The 24,778-nt window shown below is 50.0% G+C and overlaps 1 protein-coding gene across 5 annotated transcripts in view; it reads right to left on the bottom strand.

Moving 5' to 3' along the window:
- The window catches only part of LOC119977213 (cGMP-dependent 3',5'-cyclic phosphodiesterase), a 440,646-nt gene that overhangs the window by 104,089 nt on the left and 311,779 nt on the right, over positions 1-24,778 (bottom strand). For all 5 annotated transcript variants that reach the window (XM_038817928.1, XM_038817926.1, XM_038817924.1 and 2 more), the window contains 3 exons: positions 18,130-18,171; positions 10,308-10,376; positions 8,685-8,815 (listed from right to left, as the gene is read on the bottom strand). In XM_038817928.1, coding sequence (XP_038673856.1) covers positions 8,685-8,815; positions 10,308-10,376; positions 18,130-18,171 — 242 coding nt within the window. The remainder of the gene's footprint in view (positions 1-8,684; positions 8,816-10,307; positions 10,377-18,129; positions 18,172-24,778) is intronic.

The raw sequence follows: 24,778 nt of genomic DNA, 5'->3' as shown, positions 1-24,778 counted from the left end.
TTATCTGTTCCACAGCCTGAAATATATTCAACGATGGAGAATTCTGGTACAGAATTCCAAAGATTCACAACCCTCGGAGTGAGGAAATTTCTCCCCATCTTGGTCCTAAATGATCGACTCCCAGATTTTATGTGACCCCGGGTTTTATGTCCTCCGACCAGTGGGAACAATCTCTCTGCTGCCATCCTGTCAAATCCCCTTCCGCATTTTGTATGTTTTTAAAACATGATCACCTCTCATTGTCCTCAACTCCAAAGAATATAACTCAAACCTACTCACCCTCTCATTCGAGGACAACTCCCTCATCTCATGGACCAGTCTTGGCAACCTCCTCTGTACCATCTCCAATGCGAGTCTACTCTTCCTTAAACATGGTTCACCACATTGTGATATTAGGTGCATGCCATTAGAATGTAAAGGTGGTCAGCAGGGCATCGTTTAATGTGGCATTGGAGACCGGCCCCACCCATGGTATAATAGAGAATCTGGTGAACTGGTGCAATGACAATAATCTCTCCCTCAATGTCAACAAATCGAAGTCGATTGTCATTGACTTCAGGAAGCGTAGTGGAGAACATGCCCGTCTACATCAATGGGAACAAAGTAGAAAGGGTTGAGAGCTTCCAGTTTTTAGGTGTCCAGATCACCAACAACCAGTCCTGGTCCCCCCCATGCTGACATTATAGTTAAGAAAGCCCACCAACGACTCTACTTTCTCAGAAGACTAAGGAAATTTGGCATGTCAGCTACGACTCACACCAACTTTTACAGATGCACCATAGAAACCATTCTTTCTGGTTGTATCACAGCTTGGTATGGAGCCTGCTCTGCTCAAGACCGCAGGAAACTACAAAAGGTTGTGAATGTAGCCCAATCCATCACTCAAACCAGCCTCCCATCCATTGACTCTATCTATAATTCCCGCTGCCTCAGAAAGGCAGCCAGCATAATTAAGGATCCCACGCACCCCGGACATATTCTCTTCCCCCTTCTTCCGTCAGGAAAAAGATACCAAAGTTTGAGGTCACGTACCAACCGACTCAAGAACAGCTTCTTCCCTACTGCCATCAGACTTTTGAATGGACCTACCTCATATTAAGTTGATCTTTTCTCTACACCTTGCTATAACTGTAACATTGTATTCTGCAGTCTCTCCTTCCTTCCCTATGTACGGTATGCATTGTTTGTACAGCATGCAAGAAACAATACTTTTCACTGTATACTAATACATGTAACAATAATAAATCAAATCAAATCAAATGTATAGAGTTACATAGTCATAAACACAGAGAGAACAGTTTGATAGCAGCCTACCTGCACGGGAGGGGCACCATGCCAGTAACCTGAGATTTGTAAACAGATAAAGGCTAACAAGAAAGGGTTCATGTTTAAACATAACAGTTCTGAAGATCAGTGATATACATAAATGACCTGGAGGAAGGTATAGGTGGTCTGATTACCAAGTTTGCAGATGATACTAAGATTGGTGGAGTTGCAGATAGCGAGGAGGACTGCCAGAGAATACAACAAAATATAGATAGATTGGAGAATTGGGCAGATAAATGGCAGATGGAGTTCAATCCAGCCAAATGCGAGGTGATGCATTTTGGAAGATCAAATTCAAGAGCGGACTATATGGTCAATGGAAGAGTCCTGGGGAAAATTGATGTACAGAGAGATCTGGGAGTTCAGGTCCATTGTACCCTGAAGGTGGCAATGCAGGACGATAGAGTGGTCAAGAAGGCATACAGCATGCTTGCCTTCATCGGACAGGGCAGTGAGTACAAGAGTCGGCAGGTCATGTTACAGTTGTATAGGACTTTGGTTAGGCCACATTTGGAATACTGCGTGCAGTTCTGGTCGCCACATTACCAGAAGGATGTGGATGCTTTAGAGAGGGTGCAGAGGAGGTTCACCAGGATGTTGCCTGGTATGGAGGGTGCTAGCTATGAAGAAAGGTTGAGTAGATTAGGATTGTTTTCGTTGGAAAGACGGAGGTTGAGGGGGGACCTGATTGAGGTCTACAAAATTATGAGAGGTATGGACAGGGTGGATAGCAACAAGCTTTTTCCAAGATTGCGGGTGTCAATTACAAGGGGTCACGATTTCAAAGTGAGAGGGGGAAAGTTTAAGGGAGATGTGTGTGGAAAGTTTTTTACGCAGAGGGTGGTGGGTGCCTGGAACGCTTTACCAGTGGAGGTAGTAGAGGCGGGCACGATAGCATCATTTAAGAGGCATCTAGACAGGTATATGAATGGGCGGGGAACAGAGGGAAGTAGATCCTTGGAAAATAGGAGACAGGTTTAGATCAAGGATCTGGATCGGCACAGGCTGGGAGGGCTGAAGGGCCTGTTCCTGTGCTGTAATTTTTTTTGGTAAGAAGTCTTACAACACCAGGTTAAAGTCCAACAGGTTTGTTTCAAACACGAGCTTTCGGAGCACGGCTCCTTCTTCACCTGAAGAAGGAGCCGTGCTCCGAAAGCTCGTGTTTGAAACAAACCTGTTGGACTTTAACCTGGTGTTGTAAGACTTCTTACTGTGCTCACCCCAGTCCAACGCCGGCATCTCCACATCGTAATTTTTTTTGTCTTTGTTCTATCTCCTCATTAGGTAGTTAAGAAAGCAGACAGAATTCTTGCCTTCATTGGACGGGGCATCGAGTATAAAAACTGGCAAGTCATGCTCCAGTTGTATAGAACCTTGGTAAGGCCGCACTTGGAATGTTGCGCACAATTCTGGTCGCCACACTACTAGAAGGATGTGGAGGCTTTGGAGAGGGTGCAGAGCAGGTTTACCAGGATGTTGCTGGTCTGGAGGGTGTTAGCTATGTGGAGAGGCTGAATAGACTCGGACTGTTTTCATTAGAACGATGGAAGTTGAGGGGTGACCTGATAGAGGTCTACAAGATTATGAGGGGCATGGATAGAGTGGATGGGCAGACACTCTTTCCCAGGGTGGAGGGGGTCAGTCACCAGGGGGCATAGATTTAAGGTCTGTGGGGCAAAGTTTAGAGAAGATGTGGGAGGCAGGTTTTTTACACAGAGGGGGGTAAGTGCCTGGAACGCGTTGCCAGGGGGAGGCTGTGGAGCAGATACACTAACGGCGTTCAAAAGGCATCGCGACAAATACATGGATAGGATGGGAATAGAGAGATACGGCACAAGGAAGTGCTGAGGGTTTTGGCCAAGGGTGGAATCATGACCGGTACAGGCTTGGAGGGCCGAAGGGCCTGTTCCTGTGCTGTATTGTTCTTTGCGACATCTAAAGAATCCGCACTACAACACACCACCACAAACATCCACATTTCTAGCCACTGTTGGAACTGCAGAGTAAATAGTTGGGTGAGTGCTAGCGTTCACAGGCTCTGGAAGTGAAGATTAGTGATCCGATTTATAAACACCACAGAGGGAATAGTGTGCTGGGAAGAGACAGAAATCACTTCCTCTGGTAGTGCTCAATAAGCAATCCCAGGTCTTTGATGAGATTGTTTTTTTTATAATATCCCTCGCAATCATTAAATCAGCTCAGTATCAGCACTTCTCTGTGAGGACAATAATGATCAATCTGACCTCTTTAGTGCAGAGAGGAGCTCTCGTACAAAAGAGAGACTGAAAGAGAGAAGGTGGAGACAGGGAGAGAAAGCGCAGGAATTGAGGAAGTGAGGAAGAGCATAAAAGGGAGAGTGAAGATTGTGAAGGGACTGATAGAAAGGGTAAGAGAGGAGGGGGAGAGAGGGAGGGAAAGATGGAAAGGGAGTGAAGATGAGAGAGGTAAACAGCTGGGAATAGGGAAAGAGTGAGAAAGAAAGGGGTGGTGTTCAATTGCTCAGTTGATCTGTGTTTGACTATGGGAGTCTGGAAACTGATCCATGTACATTGTGCTTGATTCATTAAGCCTGGGTGTGGGCTCAGAGCAAAGTAAACAGACACCATAGAAGCTACTAGAAATTGAGCGACAAAGACACAAGGGCAGACATTTAAATGCTGTTGTACATAAACCTGCTGCACACTTAGAAACTAAGAGAGTCATCTGCTGTCAGAACTACTGCATAGCTCCGAGATAAATATGGCAAAATTGGACAACAGAACACCTAAAAAGGGAGAAGGAGTGAGGGGGTAAAACGGAGAAGGATAGGAGAGAGGGGGTTGAGGAGGGATAGATGGAGAGAGGGACAGTGAACAAGAGAGACAGTTGATCGATTCACTGAGGGTGTGGAGGGTGGTGGGTGGGATGGATGGGTTGAAGTGGTAGGGCAGAAAAAGTCGAATATCTGAGGAGTTGTGAATGGTGCTAAACATTGTGCAGTTATCAGCGACTATCCCCATATCTGACCTTCTGTTGGAAAGAAGGTCATTGATGAATTAACAGAAGATATTAACGGCCTAGAACACTACCCTCAGGAACTCCTGTGGCTGAGGTGATTGACCTCCAACCACCACACCCATCTTCCTTTGTGCCAAGTATGACTCCAACCAGCGGAGAGTTTCCCCCCTGATTCCCATTGACACCAGCTTTGCTCAGGCTCCTTGATGACAGACTCAGCCACCAGTTAAGAACAAAGACATTTCTCCTCATCTGCCGATTGGTCAGATTTATTCACAACTGTAATCTATGTATGATTCCACGTTAGGGCACAGCCACACAACATTCTCAGTGTCCGTCCAATTAAACCCCTTCTTCATTTTGAAGAACCTATCAGTTCCCCGCCCCCACCTCGCCCCCCCCCCCCGCGCCACCCCCCCCACCCCCCCCCCCCCACCCTCCCCCCCCCCACACCCCACACACCCCTGCCAGTCTTCACATTTCATAATAAAAGGCCCCATCCTGATTCTAAAGTACATCCTCCTAATTCAGCATCTCACAGTCACAATTCGTAGTAACTGAACTGGTGCAGACTGAATCTTGCGGCTTAGGTGGATTGGCCATGGTAAATTGTCCTTTGTGTCCAAAAAAATTGCCCTTAGTGTTGGGTGGGGTTACTGGGTAATGGGGATAAGTTGGGGGTGTGGGCTTGGGTAGGGTGCTCTTTCCAAGAGCTGGTGCAGACTCGATGGGCCAAATGGCCTCCTTCTGCACCTTAAATTCTATGACAACCCATCCGCCACCCTCAACATTCACTCCCTCCATCACCGACACACATTGCCAGCCGTGTGTACCATCCACAAGATGCACTGCAGGAACTCACCAAGGCTCCTCAGGCAGCACCTTCCAAACCCACGACCATCTAGAAGGACAAGAGCAGCAGATACCTGGGAACCCCACCACCTGGAGGTTCCCCTCCAAGTCACTCACCACTCTGACTTGAGTCAAAAGTATGGAACCCGCTCCCTCCCGCTCCCTAACAGCCCAGTGGGTGTACCTACACCACAGGAACTGCAGCGGTTCAAGAAGGCGGCTCGCCACCACCTACTCAAGGGCAATTAGGGAGGGGAAACAAATGCTGGGCGTAGACAGCGACGCCCGCATCTCATGAAAGAATAAAATAAACGTGGCAATGACTTGGAATTTAGTGTCAATGGATAGTCGTGAAAGCGGAGACGATAAACGCTTTCAAAAGAAAATTGGGTGGGCACCTGAGGGAAATAAAGCTGCTGAGTTACAGGAATAGACTGGGTAATGGGACGAACTGAATTACTCGACAGAGAGCAAGCGTGGACTCCTTCTGTGCCATACTGACCCCCATGGGCTGTTGTCTCCAAATTCCATGTCCAATGTTCAAGCTATTGGCTGCCTGACACGTCCCATCATGTGACGCCTCACAACACCCCCCCCTCAGCCCCAATCCCCGGATGCCTGCCATTGGCTACCTCTCAGATTAGATCCTCTCCGATTTCCACCGCAGCCAATTGGAAAGCGAGCAAACTCTTCAGTCAAACGAGGCATTGCTAAATATTCTGACACGGATAAAACATTCCGAGGAAATCAAGAGGAATTAATTCGGATGAGCCTCCGGGTTTTCTCCCCGGGTGGTTGTGCTTCCAATAGTGAGCCAGAGAATCATCTTTCATTCCGGGAGACCATTACCTTGTGGTAGGGAAGAAAGGTGAGGCGTGGGCAGCACGGCGGCGCAGTGGGTTAGCACTGCTGCCTCACGGCGCTGAGGTCCCAGGTTCGATCCCGGCTCTGGGTCACTGTCCGTGTGGAGTTAGCACATTCTCCCCGTGTCTGCGTGGGTTTTGCCCCCAAAACCCAAAAATGTGCAGGGTAGGTGGATTGGCCATGCTAAATTGCCCCCTAATTGGAAAAAAATGAATTGGGTACGCTGAATTTTTAAAAAAAAAGAAAATCACGTGGTAAATCCTCCAGAGTTGCCCAGCTGTGCTGAATTACTCAATGGGCCGAATGGCCTCCTTGTTATTTCATGCTTTGTGAGATAGGATCCTCAGAACAAGGCTCCTTGAGGCCAACTGTAATCTGTATGGTTTCATGGACACCATTACTGAGGCGAGCTAGAGAGATAATAATGTACTGGTGATGTCCCGGGATTAGTGATTCAGAGACCTCCTATTCCCAGGCTAATGCCCCGGGGAACAGGGGTTCAAATCCCACCACAGCAGCAGGGGCATCTGAAACTGAAAGCTAGTCATCCCGATCGTCAAGTGTTGTAGAAACGGGTTCACTCGTGTCCTTTCGAGAGGGAAATCGTCCTTCTGTACCCGGTCTGGCCTACTTGTGACTCCAGACCCACAGCAACGTGGTTCACTCTTAACTGCCCCCCTCTGAAAATGACCGAGCAAATCTCTCAGTTCCAGGGGAGGGGGCAAACAACGCTGGCCTGGACACCAAGCCCCGTAATCCAATCAAAGACTAACATTTCAGATGTATCTAATTAACAGAATTTAAATTCCACCAGGTGAGATTTGATCCCGTTTCTCCAGATTATTGGAGGTTTTCTGATATGGTGGGTAGTGGCCCTGCCTCTGATCCAACAGCTCCAGGTCTGATTCCCAATCCAGGACTTGACGGCCAAGGAAGGTGCATTCATAATGCAGACAAACAGGTTGAGTGTGTCGGATATGAGTGTGTGAAATAAATTGGAGCCTTGACCATCACACTCCAGAACTCCAAATTTTAACATGCTGTAAACATGTGTGTTCCCACAGCAATGCTGACTCCCTGAGTGATATGTAACATATATGCACACTTAACAGTTCAGTCTCTAGTTACTAACTCCAGTAACATAAACCACTCAGCTGCCACACCTCTATTTTACAGAGGATGGTTTCTCTAGTTTACAGCTATACTCTCAATAGTATTTCAGTATTTTCACACAAAGCTATCTTATCAGTCCCTTTGAAAGACTTTGCATTTATATAACGTCTTTCGTATCCTTAGAACGTTCCCAAAGTCTTTACAGCCAGTGAAGTACTTTTGGAGAATAGTCACTGCTGGAATGGAGGAGACGCAACAGTCAATGTATGCACAGCAAGGTCCCACGTACAACAATGAGATAATTGGCCGTCGTTAGGATGGAGGCAGGATTCCCATCCCCACAAGGGACAGGGTGTCCCGCCTCAGAGAACTGGTGGCCAATCATCAACTGCGAGGCAATGCCCCGGCCATTCAGGGTCGAGTTGCCAACCAATCAGCACCCTTTTATCTCCTGTCGTATAAATTGTCGCGATCACCTTTTTGAAATTTGGCATTCTTGCGTTTGCCCTGATGAGTGCCGGGTGAAAAACTTTGACAACGCGTATTTTCTTTCAACAAACGTTCTCTTCAATGCATCTATGCTATTCACCTTGACCACTCTCTGGGTAAAGAGAACTCCTGATTGGATTATCATATATTTATCAATTTTATTTGGGACACTCCCACACAAGTGGAAACATTGGGTGAGATTTTAACCCACTCACTTACACAGAATCAAAGTTGTGTCCAATATTTGCCAGGTAAGGTAAAGGTAAAGTCGGCACAGTCCCAGATGACCACAGGCTGCTTTTCCCTTTGAGGGGGGAGAGCTGACTGGTGGTGGGTTAACCTGAGGATCACCACTCCTCAGGCGAGGGGCAAGGTTGAGAAAGCGGGGGGGGGGGGGGGTCTTCATGAATAACCTTCATCGTGGGCCGAAGGGCCTGTTCTGTGCTGTATTTCTCTAACCTCAGCCGGTATGGGGAATTGAACCCACGCTGCTGGCCTCGCTCGGCATCACGAACCAGCTGTCCGGCCAAGTGAGTAAACGGGCCCTTACATCGCCCCTCAAGACCTTCTAGAATGTTAAAGGCCTATCGATGTGAGGTCATCCCTTGACCTGCTCTTTTCCCAATTTGTTCAATCTTACTTGATAATTATGATGTCCCCGTTCTGTTTCCATCCTGGTGGATTTTTTTTTTTTCCCACCTCCTCCGGTGACCCTCGCTTTATAAGATGGGAGGCGGAGCCGCTGAACAGTCCCCCAAGATCTGACCAAGGTTCGAAACGAGCCAAACGTAACAAGGTGGAATTAACCCGCCAGCGTTTCCCGTTGAATGCAACCCCCCCCCCCCCCCATCACCGGGAAGCCCGCGGGGGGGGGGGGGGGGGGGGGGCGCCATCGGCAGGACAGGAAGATCCCGCCGACGTGAACGTCCGGAAGGTTCCGGCCAACCTTTCAAACCTAATCCTCCAGAAAGAACCCCAAGTGCTTTGGTTGCATTTTGTTTCAAGGCCCTGGTTAAAGATTTCAATTGCGACATTGTACTCACTAATGGCCTGATCGCTTGTTAAATGCACAGCCCATGGCGACTACCTGTGCAGTTGCTTTGGAGATGACAGGAACACACAACATGGAGTACACCTCGAATCCTAGGATGTTGTTGAGTTGCTGATGCTGGTCCTAGAACAAGATTGGAGAGAAATGTGTCAGAGAGAAGGAAAGAAGGAACGTGCATTTCGATAGCACCCTTCCACAACGTCTGGACACCCCACAGCATTTACAACCGATGAATGTTTCTGAAGTGCAATCACCATGATGATTTAGGAAATGGGAAGATGGTGGTGCAATGGTAAATTCACTGGGCTAGCAATCTAGAGGCCCCAGGCTAATGCTCTGGGGATATGGGTTCAAATCCCACCAGAGCGGCTGGGGGAATGTAAACCCAATGAATAAATATGGAATACAGTCTCAATAATGGTGACCATGACAACTATCATCATCTGGTTCATTAATGTCCTTGAGGGAGGGAAGTCTGCCGCCCTTACCCGGTCTGGCCCACATGTGACTCCAGACCCACAGCAATGTGCTGAATATGAAATGGCCGAGTGAGACACTCAATTTAAGAGCAATTAGGGATGGACAACAAATGCTGGCCCAGCGACGCCCACATCCCATGGAAGAATATAGACAAACCTACACAAAGCAAGATCGCACAAATGGCGCTGGCAGTAAGGTAATGGCCAAATAACCAATTCTCATTGACATACGTTGAGGAGTAAATATTGGCCCAGGACCCACGCCCTCCATAGGAGGCCATTCAGCCCCTCAAGCCTGTTCCTCCTTTCAATTAGATCAGAGTTGTTCCACGTCATAACTCATCGCTTCTCGGCCTTTTGGCTAAGGTGAGCGTGAGGTCAGGTGTGACGCCTGGATCTGGTATGTCTCTCTTGTGGGGACCATCAATTGGATTTAATTTGAATTGTTTTTTGGAGAAGGTAAGGAGCTGGATTTGGGGTTTGCCCCTGTCCACATTCTGAGCTCTGGCTTTGTAACTCTGATAAAATAATAAAAAATAACTCAATCCAGCCATCCTGGTTCTATAACTCAATAAGGTTTCACCCCAATCACCACCTCAAAGAATCCCTCCCTCCACCATCGATGCACTGTGGTAGCCGCATGTGATACATACAAAATGCTCTTCAGCAAGCAACCAGGGGTTGATTTGCATCTTACCTCTTTCCACCTGCCTTGGTTCTGTAACCCTTAAATCACCGAGGCTCCTTAGGCAGCACCTTCCAAACCCACGACCACGACCATCTAGAAGGACAAGGGCAGCAGATACCTGGGAACCCCACCACCTGGAGGTTCCCCTCCAAGTCACTCACCACCCCGACTTGGAAATGCATCGGCCGTTCCTTCACTGTCGCTGGGGCAACATCCTGGCACTCCCTCCCTAACAGCACAGTGGGTGTACCTACACCACATGGACTGCAGCGGTTCAAGAAGGCAGCTCCACCTTGTCAAGAGGAATTAGGGATGGGCAATGAATGCTGGCCTAGCCAGCGACGCCCACGTCCCGTTAATGAAGAAATTGTTTTTAAAATAAAGGTGACCACAACAGGAATCTCACAACAATTTGCTTGAAGGTGGAAGAAGATTAGACCACACTTACCGTAGTGATGTCAGTCAACGTCATTGATTTACTGTTACCCGCAGATTGACCGAACTCATCAAATGTCAGCTGTCAAACAAATGAGAAAGACAAAATAATGTTGAGTATCATTGAATTTACAGTGCAGAAGGAGACCATTTGGCCCATTGAGTCTGTACCCTACCTAAGCCCACACCTCCACCCTATCCCCATAACCCAGTGTCCCCACCCAACATTTTGGACACTAAGGGCAATTTATCATGGCCAATCCACCTAACCTGCACGTCTTTGGACTGTGGGAGGAAACCGGAGCACCTGGAGGAAACCCACGCACACACGGGGAGAAGGTGCAGACTCCGTACAGACAATGCCCCTCAGCCGCCCCGCGAAGTGATACAGCGGGGCGGCGGAAGGACAAAGAGTGCGCGGGAATCGGACCCTTCCAATCTGCGCATGCGCGGCTGACGTCATGTGACGCGTCAGCCGGCGCAAACTCTGGCAAGCGGGCTTAACGAATTCGTTAAGCCCGCGATACCGGAGTTCACGGCTGCGGCATACTAGCCCCGACCGGGGACCAGAATCGGTTCCCGGTCGGGGAGGGGGAGGCTGGCGTCAAACCCGCCCGGATTTGACGCCAGCCTTACGATTTCTCCCTGTCTGGGAGAATCGCGCCCTTATTGCACACTGTCAGTTCACACCCTCCATTTTGAAGGCGGTTGTGAACTTTGACCATAATCTATTGCCAATCGCTGCTCCTTTCAACCAATCAGAAAGCAAATGAGTAAAGGTTGACATGTCTCCACGTGGCCAATCAGCAGTATGACTGACATCAGCAATTTAAAAATATGATGAATGGATTTCTGTCCCAGCAGAATCACAGGATTGTTACGGGGCAGAAGGAGGCCATTTAGTCTACCGTGTCGGCACCAGCTCTCCGAACAAGCTGCTTAACTTAGTGCCATTCCCCTGCCTTTTTCCCCAACCCCTGAACATTGTTTCTTTTCAAATAATCATCTCATTCCTCTCGAATGCCTCGATTGGACCTGCCTCGACCACATCTCTAGGCCGTACATTCCAGACCCCAACCGCTCGCTGTGTGAGAAAGTATGTTCTCACATCATATTGGCTTCTTTTGCCAATCATTTTAAACCTGTGCCCCCTTGTTCATGATCCTTTGACGAGCGGGAACAGTTTCTCCCCGTCTACTCCATCCAGCCCACTCCTGATTTTGAGCATCTCTATCAAATTGCCTCTTCGCCTCCTTCTCTCCAAGCAGGACAGTTCCAAACCTTCCAATCTATCCTCATAACATATCCTAACATTACTGGGGCTGTTGAGCACAGGGCTAAATCGCTGGCTTTTAAGGCAGGCCAGCAGTACGGTTCGATTCCCGTAACAGCCTCCCTGAACAGGTGCCGGAATGTGGCGACTAGGGGTTTTTCACAGTAACTTCATTTGAAGCCTACTTGTGACAATAAGCGATTTTCATTTCATTTCATAACTGAAGTTTCTCATCCCGGGAACTATTCTTATAAACTCTTCTGTACTCTCTCCAATGTGTTCACATCCTTCCTGTCGTGTGGGGCCCAGAACTGTGCACAATATTCCAGCTGAAGTCAAACTAGTGTCTTCAGCATAACCTCTTCATTCTTGTACTCTGTGCCCCCATTTATAAAGCTTAGAATACAATGGGGCTTTGTGCCTTAATACTTGGCACATTCACAATAAAGTGGCTGAATTAATAGCACAAATAAATCGAAACGGATATGATATATTTGGGATTACGGAGACATACCTGCAAGGTGACCATGGATCGGAATGGAACATCCAGGAGTATTCAATATTTAGGAAAGACAGACAAAAAGGAAACGGCGGCGGAGTGGCATTGATGGTTAAAGAGGAAATTAACGCAATAGTGAGGAAGGATATTAACTCCGACAAATGTGGAATCTGTATGGGTAGAGCTGCGAAACACTAAGGGGAAGAAAATATCAGTGAGAGTTGTATATAGATCCCTAAACTGTCGAGGTGATGTTGGAAATGACATTAAACAGGAAATTAGAGAGGCACGCGATCAAGGATCAACTGTAATTATGGGTGTCTTTTATCTGCATATAGATTGGGAAAATCAAATTAGTAACAAAACCGTAGAGGAGGAATTCCTGGACTCAGGAATTCCTCCTCTACGGTTTTGTTACTAATTTGATTTTCCCAATCTATATGCAGATAAAAGACACCCATAATGCACAAGGAATCATTGGCAATCTAGCTGTGCAAGGCCTCTTGGGGATGAGCGACCATAATATGATAGAATTCTTTATCAAGATGGAGAGTGACATCGTTGATTCTGAGACTCGGGTCCCGAATCTGAATAAAGGAAACTACGATTGTATGGGCTCTGATGGATTGGGGAGCGTTACTTAAAGGGTTGATGGTGGATAATCAATGGCAAACATTCAGAGAATACATGGGTGAACTGCAACAATTGTTCATTCCTGTCTGCCGCAAAAAATAAAACAGGAAAGGTGGCCAAACCATGGCTTGCAAGGGAAATTAGAGACAGTATTCAATCCAAGGAAGAGGCATACAGATTAATCAGGAAAAACAACACACCTGAGGATTGGGTGCAGTTTAGAATTCAGCAAAGGAGGATCAAGGGGTTGATTAAGACAGGGAAATTGGAGTAGGAAAGTAAACTTACGGGAAACGTAACAACTGACTGTAATAGCTTCCACAGGGACGTGAAGAGAAAAAGATTGGTGAAGACAAATGTGGGTCCCTTACAGTCTGAAACAGGGGAATTTATTTTTTTTATAAATGTTTTTTTATTGAGTTTTCATATTTTATATATGACAAATTACAAGTTATTAGAGAGAGAGAAAAAAAAAAAAGGAAAACACAAAAATTTTTTACATGAATATTTACAGGTAAGCATCTTCATAACAATAATTGTGGCCGCCCCCTTTAGCCAGCATACATATTTTACATTCCCCAATATGGCCGAGGCACATGTTTATAGGCATTTATTTATAGTTTGGTTTTGGGCCTTGGCTTGCCATCAAACCCCCATACCGAGCCCGTAGCCCCCCCCCCCCCTCCCCCGGCTACCTTCCCCCGATTCCCGCCCATTTTCCCCTGGTTCTTGGCCACCCGACTATTCTTCCTCATGTACGTTGGCCACAAACAGGTCCCGGAACAGTTGCATGAATGGCTCCCACGTTCTGTGGAAGCCGTCGTCCGACCCTCGGATGGCGAATTTGATTTTCTCCATTTGGAGAGATTCCGAGAGGTCGGACAGCCAGTCTGCAGCTCTGGGTGGTGCTGCTGACCGCCAGCCAAACAGGATTCTACGGCGGGCAATCAGGGAGGCAAAGGCAAGGGCGTCCGCCCTCCTCCCCAGGAATAGATCTGGCTGGTCTGAACCCCGAAGACCGCCACTATCGGGCATGGCTCCACCCTCACCCCCACCACTTTGGACATAGCCTCGAAGAAGGCTGTCCAGTACTCCACAAGTCTGGGGCAAGACCAGAACATGTGGGCGTGGTTGGCCGGGCCTCTTTGGCACCGCTCACATTTGTCCTCCACCTCCGGGAAGAACCTACTCATACGGTTTCTCGTTAAGTGGGCTCTATGTACCACTTTTAGTTGCGTCAGGCTGAGCCTTGCGCACGTGGAGGTGGAGTTGACCCTATGCAGTGCTTCGCTCCAGAGTCCCCACCCTATCTCCATCCCCAGGTCGTCCTCCCATTTCCTTCTTGTTGCGTCCAGTACGGTGTCGTCCCTGTCTACCAGTCGGTCATACATGTCACTACAGTTCCCTTTCTCTAGGATACTTGCGTCCAGTAGGTCTTCCAATAGTGTCTGTCGTGGCGGTTGTGGGTACGTCCTTGTCTCCTTTCGTAGGAAGTTTTTGAGCTGCAGGTACCGTAGCTCGTTCCCCCCAGCTAGCTGAAATTTCTCTGTCAGTTCGTCCAGTGTAAACAGGGGAATTTATAATGGGCAACAAAGAAATGGCTGAGCAACTAAGCACAAACTTTGGTTCTGTCTTCACAAAGGAGGACACAAATAGCGTACCAGAAATGTTGTGGAACACAGGGCTTCGTGAGTTGGAGGAACTGAAGGAAATCAGTATTAGTGGGGAATGGTGTTGGGGAAATTGACGGGATTGAAGGCCGATAAATTTCCAGATCCTGATAATCCACATCCCAGAGTGTTTAAAGAAGTGGCTATAGAAATAGTGGGTGCATTGGTGGTCATGTTCCAAGATTCTCTTGGCGCTGGAACAGCTCCTGCAGATTGGAGGGTAGCTAATGTAACCCCACTATTAAAAAGGGTGGTAGATAGAAAACAGGGAATGATAGACCAGTCAGCCTGACGTCGGTAGTGGGGAAAATAGCTAAAGTCCATTACAAAACATTTAATTACAAAACAACGGCAGGATCGGACGGAGTCAGCATGGATTTACGAAAAGGAGGTCATTCTTGGAAAATCTATTGGAATTCTTCAAGGATGTGGGGCAGCACGGTAGCACGGTAGCACGGTTCCCGGCTGGGTCACTGTCTGTGTGGAGTCTGCACATTCTCCCCGTGTGTGCGTGGGTTTCCTCCGGGTGCTCCGGTTTCCTCCCACAGTCCAAAGATGTGTGGGTTAGGTGGATTGGCCATGCTAAATTGCCCGTAGTGTCCTTAAAAGTAAGGTTAAGGGGGGGGTTGTTGGGTTATGGGTATAGGGTGGATATGTGAGTTTGAGTAGGGTGATCATTGCTCGGCACAACATCGAGGGCCAAAGGGCCTGTTCTGTGCTGTACTGTTCTATGTAACTAGTAGAATTGATGAAGGGGAGCCAGCGGATGTGGTATATTTGGACATTCAGAAGGCACAAGGTGCCACATAGGAGATTAGCGTGGGATTGGGGTAGAGTGTTGTGATGGATAGAAAACTTTGTCAGACGGGAAACAAAGAGTAGGAATTAATGTGTCTTTTTCTTAATTGCAGGCAGTGACCAGTGGGGTACCACAGGGGTCAATGCAAGGAACCCCAAATTTTCACAATAGATATTAATGATTCAGATGAGGGAACTAAATGTAATTTTCCAAGTTTGCAAATGACGCAAAGTTGGGTAGGAGGGTGAGCTTTGAGGAGGATGCAGAGATCCTTCAGTGTGATGTAGATGAGTGAGTGGGTGGGCAAATCAATGGCAGATGCAGTATAATTTGGATAAATGTGAGGTTATCCACTTTGGTAGCAAAAACAGAAAGGCAAATTAATATCTGAATGGCTATCGACTGAGAGGTGAGGAGAAATTCTTCACTCAAAGAGTGGTGAGCCTGTGGAATTCGCTACCACAGAAAGTAGTTGACGCTAAAACATTGTATGTGTTCAAGAAGGTGTTAGATATAACTCTTGGGGCTAAAGGGATCAAAGGCTATTGGGGGGAGAGTGGGAACAGGTTACTGAGTTAGATGTTTAGCCATGATCATAATGAGCAGGCTCAAAGGGCCGAATGGTCTCCTCTTGCTCCTAATTTTTATATTTCTATGTTTTAATGGATTGCATTGGTCCAAGAAGATGGTTTACCACCACCTTCTCAAGGGCAATTAGGGATGGGCACTAAATGATGGACAAGCCAGCGATGCCCACATCTCAAGGACAAATTGGGGTCCAGCACAGTGCATAATGTCGTGCCTGAGTAGAGTGAATATTATGTTGGTTCAGTGTCTCCAAAGCTGCAGACCATGTCCCATATTGGGTCTTGCCAGGTTTTTGGACTGTGCCAATGGGTAACATTAGTTTGATATCAGATGAATTAAGCAGGCGGATGTGACCTTAGTTTAACATCTCATCTGAACGTTAGCACCTTTGGCAGCGCAGCACCCCCTCAGGATAGTTAGCTCCCGCCGTTCGCAAGAGTTCTTTTCCCGCAAATTCTCACAAACTGTGGCAATGTGAATGCCGAGCTTGTGCATGCGCAGTGCGTGTTGAGGAATGGGTTAAGAGACATTCCAATTCGATGTCTCATTGATGTTAAGTATCCAATAATTGACACTGGTATGTAAAGAGGTTGCAGGTGGCACTTGTTTGGTGTGGGTGTGGTGATAGAGTTTTGTATAGAATGTAGAAAATAAGGGTGTCTTGGAAAAGGAGCAGAGCTCTTGACTCGTTACTCGACAGCAGCCGAAAGCTAACAGTGTGCGTTTTCCACGTGTCAACAATGTGAGAAAGGTGAGGGTTTAACATTCTGGATCGCGGCTGAGTGAAGTTGTGTGGCCACAAAACCCGAATACGTGTGCAACTACGTTCAGCGGTAAACAAATTCACGATAGGGGGGAGGGGGTCGCGAACAACGCCCTCTTGACCATAATTCAATGCAAGTGTTGGCAGAACAGCCCACATGCTGTTGCCTCAGAATGCTGCCTAGACATAGGATTTACATTTCTATGGCGCCTTTCACAACCTCAGGACTTCCCAAAGTGCTTCACAGCCATGTGTTATGTTGGAAATACGGTAGGCAACATGTGCACAGCAAGCTCCCACAGATAGCAATGTGGTAATGGCTGGACCGTTTGTTTCTGTGACATTGATTGAGGGATAAATATTAGCCAGAACACTGGGGAGAACTCCCCCACTTATTTTCAAAATAGTCGGATCTTTTATATCCACCTGAGATGGCTGACCATGCTTCGGATTAATGTCCATGTGAAAGACGGCCCCTCTGACACTGCGGCGCTCCGACAGCGTTGCACCCCGAGTGTCAGCCTGGAATTCTGTGTGCGTGCCCCTGGAATGAGCCTCAAACCTGTGGCCTTCGGGTAGAAAGGCAAACATGCTGCCCACAGACATGCCAACGGATTCATTTGCCCAGCTCCAGCATGACAGCGATTTCCCCGGAATCACCGCATTGCAGCTGAACAACAACAACTCACGTTTGTCCAGCGCCGTTTAACGTCATGAACATCACAAGGTACTTCACAGGAGATTCGTAAAACAAACTGTGACACCGAGCCACGCAAGGAGGCATTGGGTCAGATGTGCAAAGGAGCTAGATCAGAGAGGTGGGTTTCAAGGAGTGTCTTCAAGGAGGAGCGAGGGGTGGAGAGGCCGAGAGGTGTAGGGAGAGAATTCCAGAGATCAGGAAACAAGGGGCTGGATTCTCCGGGTCCCCAGCCGCGTGTTTATCGGCGGCGCTCCATTGGCTGGGGGTGGGATTCTGTCGTCCTGCCACTTGTCAGTGGGATTTCCCGTTGAAGCCTCGCCCCGCCCAAGCCATCAGGAAACCGGCGGACGATGGCGGGAAATTAGAATCCCAACGGACAGAGAATTCCGGCCAAGCCATTGGAAGCATGGCCACACATGGTGGAGTGATGGTGGTTGCAAATGGCCAAGAGGCCACAATGGGAGGAGCGCTGGTTTCCCGCACGGTTGTGGGGCTGGAGGAGATTCTAGAGATAGGGAAGGGGTGAGGCCACGGAGGGACTGGGAAACAGGGGTGAGAATTTTAAAATCAAAGGCTTGCTTGACTGGAAGCCAATGTGGTGGGGAAAGGAGACATGGGGTGGGATTTTCCACTGACCCCCTCCCCTCTCCACAGGGCGCCCATGGCGGTGTGGGTCATTGTCAGCGAGACTTGGTGTGAGTTAAGACACAGGCAGCAGAGTGTTGGACGAGTTCAGGATTATTGATGGGGGAGGAGTGTAGAATGTGAGAACGCGGCCAGGTGTATGCTAGAATAGTCGAGTCTAACAGAGGCACGGCTGAGGAGCTGGAACACAGAGACATGGGTGGAGTTTGTAGACCAAATCTAACTCAGCTACGATGGGACGCAAGACAATCAGTGGAGAACTCACCGGAAAACTGATCTCCTCTTCCAGGATCTTGTCTCCGACAACCTATTGGAAAGAGAACGGGAGAAATAGGTTACAACGCTTGTTCAGAAGGTCACCTCCTACTGGAAGGACGTGATTTCACGGGAGAAGATGCAGAGGAGATTCACAAGACTGTTGCCAGGAATGAAAGAATTGTAGTTACCAGGGAAGATTGGATTGGCTGGGGATTGTTGTCTTTGGAACTGAGACGGCTGAAGAGAGATTTAACGGAGATCTAGCAAATTCTGACAGTTGTAGACCAAGTGAATCGGAAGGATTTGTTTCCATCAGCAGAGAGGTGAATGCATAGTTCTAAATCAATGGATAGAAGGGCTAGAGGGGAGTTGAGGAGTAATTTTCTTCCACCAAAGTGTGTGGGGGATCTGGAAATCACTTTTAAATCAATTCCAAATCAATTGCTGAAGTGTGAAACTAGACACTAATACTTTTCCTGATAGTGGGTTTATTAACAGAATCATAGAATTTACAGTGCAGAAGGAGCTCATTTGGCCCATCGAGTCTGCACCGGCTCTTCGAAGGAGCACCCTACACAAGCCCACTCCTCCACCCTCTCCCCGTAACCCAGTAACCCCATCTATCAGAATGCAGCATTATAAATGGCAGCCTTCCACCTGCTATACCTGTGTCACGGCGATCTCTCCTTCTAAGTACTCAAGGTATTTAATTTAGCATGCCCTGAATCTTAACACTATATTTAACATACCATTAACACTAACTTCCTGAAAGGATGACAGAGGCTTAAACCATCCTAACATCTAACAAGTAGCCTTTTAGAAAGGTCTGTGCACATTCAGGACCCTGACCTTCCTGTTGCTTGCCATTTTAACAAAAGACCCTGCTCCCATGCCCACATGCCTGTTCTTGGCCTGCTGCAATGTTCCAGTGAAGCGCAACGCAAACTGGAGGAACAACATCTCATCTTCCGGTTAGGCACGCTGCAGCCTTCCGGCCTGAACATCGAATTCAACAACTTCAGATGATCAGCTCTATCCCACCTCGACCCATTTGTTTTCATCCCATTTCATTTTAACTGTCTTTTACCATTTCTTTCTATCTTGTCTTTCTTAATATATATTTAACCCCCCAATCTTATCCACCTTTCCTTACCCTTTCTCCTCTTTGCTTCCCCCTTCCACACCCCCCATATCTACAGTTCACCCTCTGATGTTAGTTTCCCTGCTGTTTGGCCTTTCACATCTTTTGTTCTCTCCGGGGACTGCCATTAACACTCTTTCCCCTTGGTCTGTGGCCATTAGCACCCGGTTTCCCTGGGTTTCTGTGACTATGACTCATCTTTCATTCTCACTCCACAGTATAAATATTCCCCACTCTCTCTGTCTGTTAGCTTTGACAAAGAATCATCGGACTCGAAACGTTAGCTCGTTTCTGTCCCTACAGATGCTGCCAGACCTGCTGAGATTCTCCAGCATTTCCTCTTTCCTTTCAGATTCCAGCATCCGCAGTAATTTGCTTTTATATAGATGGTGGAAAGACTTTGGGGGGTCAGGAGATGAGTTACACACTGCAGAATTCTTAGCCTTTGACCTGCCCTGGTAGCCACAGTATTGATATGGCTGGGTCCAGTTCAGTTTCTGATCAATGGTAACCCCCAGAATGTTGATTGTGGGGGATTCAGCGATGGTAATGCCATTGAATGTCAAGGGGCAATGGTTAGATCCTCTCCTGTCGGAGATGGTCATTGTCTGGCACTTGTGTGGCGTGGATATAACTTGCCACTTGTCAGCCCAAGCCTGGATATTGTCCAGGTCTTGCTGCATTTGGACATGGACTGTTTCATTATCTGAGGAGTCGCGAATGGTGCTGAACATTGTGCATTCGTTGAGAATGTAGTCTCAGAACTTCAGCGAGGTTCAGTGAGATCATCTCCTCCACTTCTTCGACAGCTGAACAGGTCTATTGTGGAAAGGCAAAGTCTGCCAGAAACGCCACAAAGGAGGTTGCCTCTTTGCCATTGGGACAAGATCATCATTGCTGTACTGTCGGACATTAAACCGGGACCCTCTCTGCCCTCTCAAGAGGGGTGAACGTGAGGAAGAACAGGGGAGTTCTCCCGAGTGTCCCGGCCAACAATTATCCCTCAATCAACATCACCAAAAAAAAAGAGATCATCGTCATCAGGTTGCAGTTTGTGGGAGCTTGCTGTGCAAAAATTGGCTGCTGAGTTTCCTATGTTACAACGGTGACTAGACGTCATTGGCTGTAGCGCGCTTTGGGATAACCTGAGGTTTTTGAAAGACGCTAGAGAAAGTTCTCTTTTTTATGGATCTAATTGGGTGACGAGACATCAATAGACCACAGGGAGTCAGTGTCCCTGAAGGATGGACCAGTGATACGAATATGGCACGGGGTTGGGGACAGCCGACCAGAGTGGGCAACTGTAGGAGGTTTGCGTTGAAATCCCACTACATTTTGAAATTGAGTTAAAGGAACCTAGATACCTGAAGCATTGTTGAAAGAATATCCACCCCCTCACCCAACCCCCACCCCCTCACCCAACCCCCACCCCACTCACCCACCCCCACACCCAACCCCCACCCCACTCACCCAACCCCCGCCCCCTCACCCAACCCCCACCCCCTCACCCAACCCCCACCCCACTCACCAACCCCTCCACCCCCTCACCCAACCCCCACCCCCTCACCCACCCCCCACCCCCTCACCCAACCCCCACCCCACTCACCCACCCCACACCCAACCCCCACCCCCTCACCCAACCCCCACCCCACTCACCCACCCCCACACCCAACCCCCCGCCCCCTCACCTAACCCCCGCCCCCTCACCCAACCCCCGCCCCCTCACCCAACCCCCGCCCCCTCACCCAACCCCCGCCCCCTCACCCAACCCCCACCCCCTCACCCACCCCTCACCCCCTCACCCACCCCCACCCCCTCACCCAACCCCCACCCCACTCACCCACCCCCACACCCAACCCCCACCCCCTCACCCAACCCCTCACCCAACCCCACCCCCTCACCCAACCCCCACCCCTCTCACCCACCCCACACCCAACCCCCACCCCACTCACCCAACCCCCACCCCCTCACCCAACCCCCACCCCCTCACCCAACCCCCACCCCACTCACAAACCCCCCCACCCCCTCGCCGAATCCCCAGCCCTCTCACCCACCCCCCCATCCACTTACCAACTCCCCACCCCCTCACCTAAACCCCCATCCCCTCACCCGACCCCCACACCCTCACCCACCCCCCACCCCCTCACCCAACCCCCACCCCTTCACCCACCGACCACCCCTCTCCCACCCCCACCCTCTCACACCAACCCTCACCCACCGCCATCCCCTCACCCGCTCACCCAACTCCCCCACCACCTCACCCAACCCCTATCCCCTCACCCACCCCCACCCCCTCACCCAACCCCCACCCCCACCCCCAAACCCCACCCCCTCAATCAACTCCCTCACCCCCACCCCCTCACTCTCCCCCACCTCCTCAATCAACCCCCACCCCCTCACCCCCATCCCCTCACTCTCCCCATCCCCTCACCCTACCCCCCACCCACCCCCCCACCCCCTCACCAACCCCCACTCCCTCACCCAACCCCACCCCCTCACCCAAACCCCAGCCCTCACCCACTCCCCACCCCCTCACCCAACCCTCACCCCCTCACCCAACCCCCACCCCCTCACCCAACCCTCACCCCCTCACCCAAACCCCAGCCCTCACCCACTCCCCACCCCCTCACCCAACCCTCACCCCCTCACCCAAACCCCAGCCCTCACCCAACCCCCACCCTCTCATCCAACCCCAGCCCTCCCCGCTGGGTCACTGTCTGTGCGGAGTCTGCACGTTCTCCCCGTGTCTGCGTGGGTTTCCTCCGGGTGCTCCGGTTTCCTCCCACAGTTCAAAGATGTGCAGGTTAGGTGGATTGGCCATGCTAAATTGCCCTTAGTGTCCAAAATGGTTAAGAGGCATTATTGGGTTACGGGGAGAGGGTGAAAGTGAGGGCGTAAGTGGGTCGGTGCAGAGTCGATGGGTCGAATGGCCTCCTTCTGCACTGAATGTTCTATGTTCTTTGTTCACCCACCCCCACCCCCTCACCGATCCCCCAACACCTCACCCTACCCCCACCCCCTCACCCAACCCCCACCCCCTCACCCACCCCACACCCTCACCCAACCCCCACCCCCTCACCCACCCCACCCCCTCACCCTACCCCCACCCCCTCACCCACCCCCAACACCTCACCCAACCCCCACCCCCTCACCCACCCCACCCCCTCACCCACCCCACCCCCTCACCCAACCCCCACCCCCTCACCCACCCCACCCCCTCACCCACCCCCACCCCCTCACCCACCCCAACCCCTCACCCAACCCCCACCCCCTCACCCACCCCACCCCCTCACCCAACCCCCACCCCCTCACCCACTCCTATTCCCTCACCAACCCCCAATCCCTCACCCACCCCCACCCCGTCACCCAACCCCCCACCCCCTCACCCAACCCCCACCCCCTCACCCACCCCCACCCCCTCACCCAACCCCCACCCCCTCACCCAACCCCCCACCCCCTCACCCAACACCCACCCCCTCAACCACCCCCCACCCCCTCACCCAACCCCCCCCACCCCATCACCCAACCCCCACCCCCTCACCACCCCCACCCCCTCACCCAACCCCCCCACCCCCTCACTCACCCCCCATCCCCTCACCCACCCCCACCCCCTCACCCACCCCCATCCCCTCAACCACCTCCCATCCCCTCACCCACCCACCCCCAATCCCTCACTCACCCCCCACCCCCTCACCCACCCCCACCCCCTCACCCAACCCCCACCCCCTCACCCACCCCCCATCCCCTCACCCAAGCCCCACCGCCGAAAGGACATAGAATGTTAACGAAGGCCATTTGGCCCACTGTGCCCAGACTAGCTCCTTTGACAGAGCGATCTAAATTCCCATTCCACAAAACTGACTCTAATACGACAAATGTTTCCTTTTAAAGAAATCTTCGCATTCCATATTGCGAGTTCTTATTGAATCTGCCAGGCAGTGCATTGGTTTATCCTGAGGGATATTGAACAGGAACGGAGTCGCAGACAGCAGAAGAGACCATTATATTAGGCAGGCAGTAAGAGAGTTGGAGGATCTCTGTGTGCTGAACAGCATGGCTGTGTAGCGAAGTTGGCCTTGAGTATCACACTCAACCGTGCTGAATGAAGAAGCACTTTATTCGAAGAATGTTAATGACTGTATTCATTGTAAGAGCTCTACAATGATTGGAGTGTGCCTTCCTCTAAAGGAACTAATAAAATAACGCGTTGAAAAATGATTAAAGCTTTTCCTATTCAACTTCACAGTTCTTTCAGTGATACACTAAGAATTCATTATGAATTAACCTTGTAACGTGGATAGAATTGTCATAGCAACAGCGACAATAGCTTTTGATGGAAGATGTTGCTGCTGGGGAGAAGAACACAACTCAGGCATCCAGACTGAATCCTCCCGGAGTTAGACACAGAGTAAAGCTGCCTCTACACTGTCCCCATCAAACACTCCCAGGACAGGTCCAGCACGGGGTTAGATACAGAGTAAAGCTCCCTCTACACTGGCCCATCAAACACTGCCAGGACAGGTACAGCACGGGTTAGATACAGAGTAAAGCTCCCTCTACACTGTCCCCATCAAACACTCCCAGGACAGGTACAGCACAGGGTTAGATGCAGAGTAAAGCTCCCTCTACACTGGCCCATCAAACACTGCCAGGACAGGTACAGCACGGGGTTAGATGCAGAGCAAAGCTCCATCTACACTGTCCCCATCAAAGACTCCAGGGCAGGTACAGCACGGGGTTAGATACAGAGTGAAGCTCCCTCTACACTGTCCCCCATCAAACACTCCCAGGACAGGTACAGCACGGGGGTTAGATACAGAGCAAAGCTCCCCCAACACTGTCACCATCAAACACTCCCAGGACAGGTACAGCACAGGGTTAGATACAGAGTAAAGCCCCCTCTACGCTTCCCCCATCAAACACTCCCAGGAGAGGTACAGCACGGGGTTAGATAGAGAGTAAAGCTCCCTCTACACCGTCCCCATCAAACACTCCCAGGACAGGTACAGCACGGGGTTAGATACAGAGTAAAGCTCCCTCTACACTGTCCCCATCAAACACTCCCAGGACAGGTACAGCGCGGGGTTAGATACAGAGTAAAGCTCCCTCCACACTGTCCCCATCAAACACTCCCAGGACAGGTACAGCACGGGGTTAGATACAGAGTAAAGCTCCCTCAACACTGTCCCCATCCAACACTCCCAGGACAGGTGCAGCACCGTTTTAGAAACAGAGTAAAGCTCCCTCTACACCGTCCCCATCAAACACTCCCAGGACAGGTACAGCACGGGGTTAGATACAGAGTAAAGCTCCCTCTACACTGTCCCCATCAACACTCCCAGGACAGGTACAGCGCGGGGTTAGATACAGAGTAAAGCTCCCTCCACACTGTCCCCATCAAACACTCCCAGGACAGGTACAGCACGGGGTTAGATACAGAGTAAAGCTCCCTCAACACTGTCCCCATCCAACACTCCCAGGACAGGTGCAGCACCGTTTTAGAAACAGAGTAAAG

Source organism: Scyliorhinus canicula, chromosome 14 (genome assembly GCF_902713615.1).
Source record: "Scyliorhinus canicula chromosome 14, sScyCan1.1, whole genome shotgun sequence".
Classification (NCBI taxonomy): domain Eukaryota; kingdom Metazoa; phylum Chordata; class Chondrichthyes; order Carcharhiniformes; family Scyliorhinidae; genus Scyliorhinus; species Scyliorhinus canicula.
Note: the sequence above shows the minus strand (reverse complement) of the source record. Positions and strands in the feature narration are given on the sequence as shown.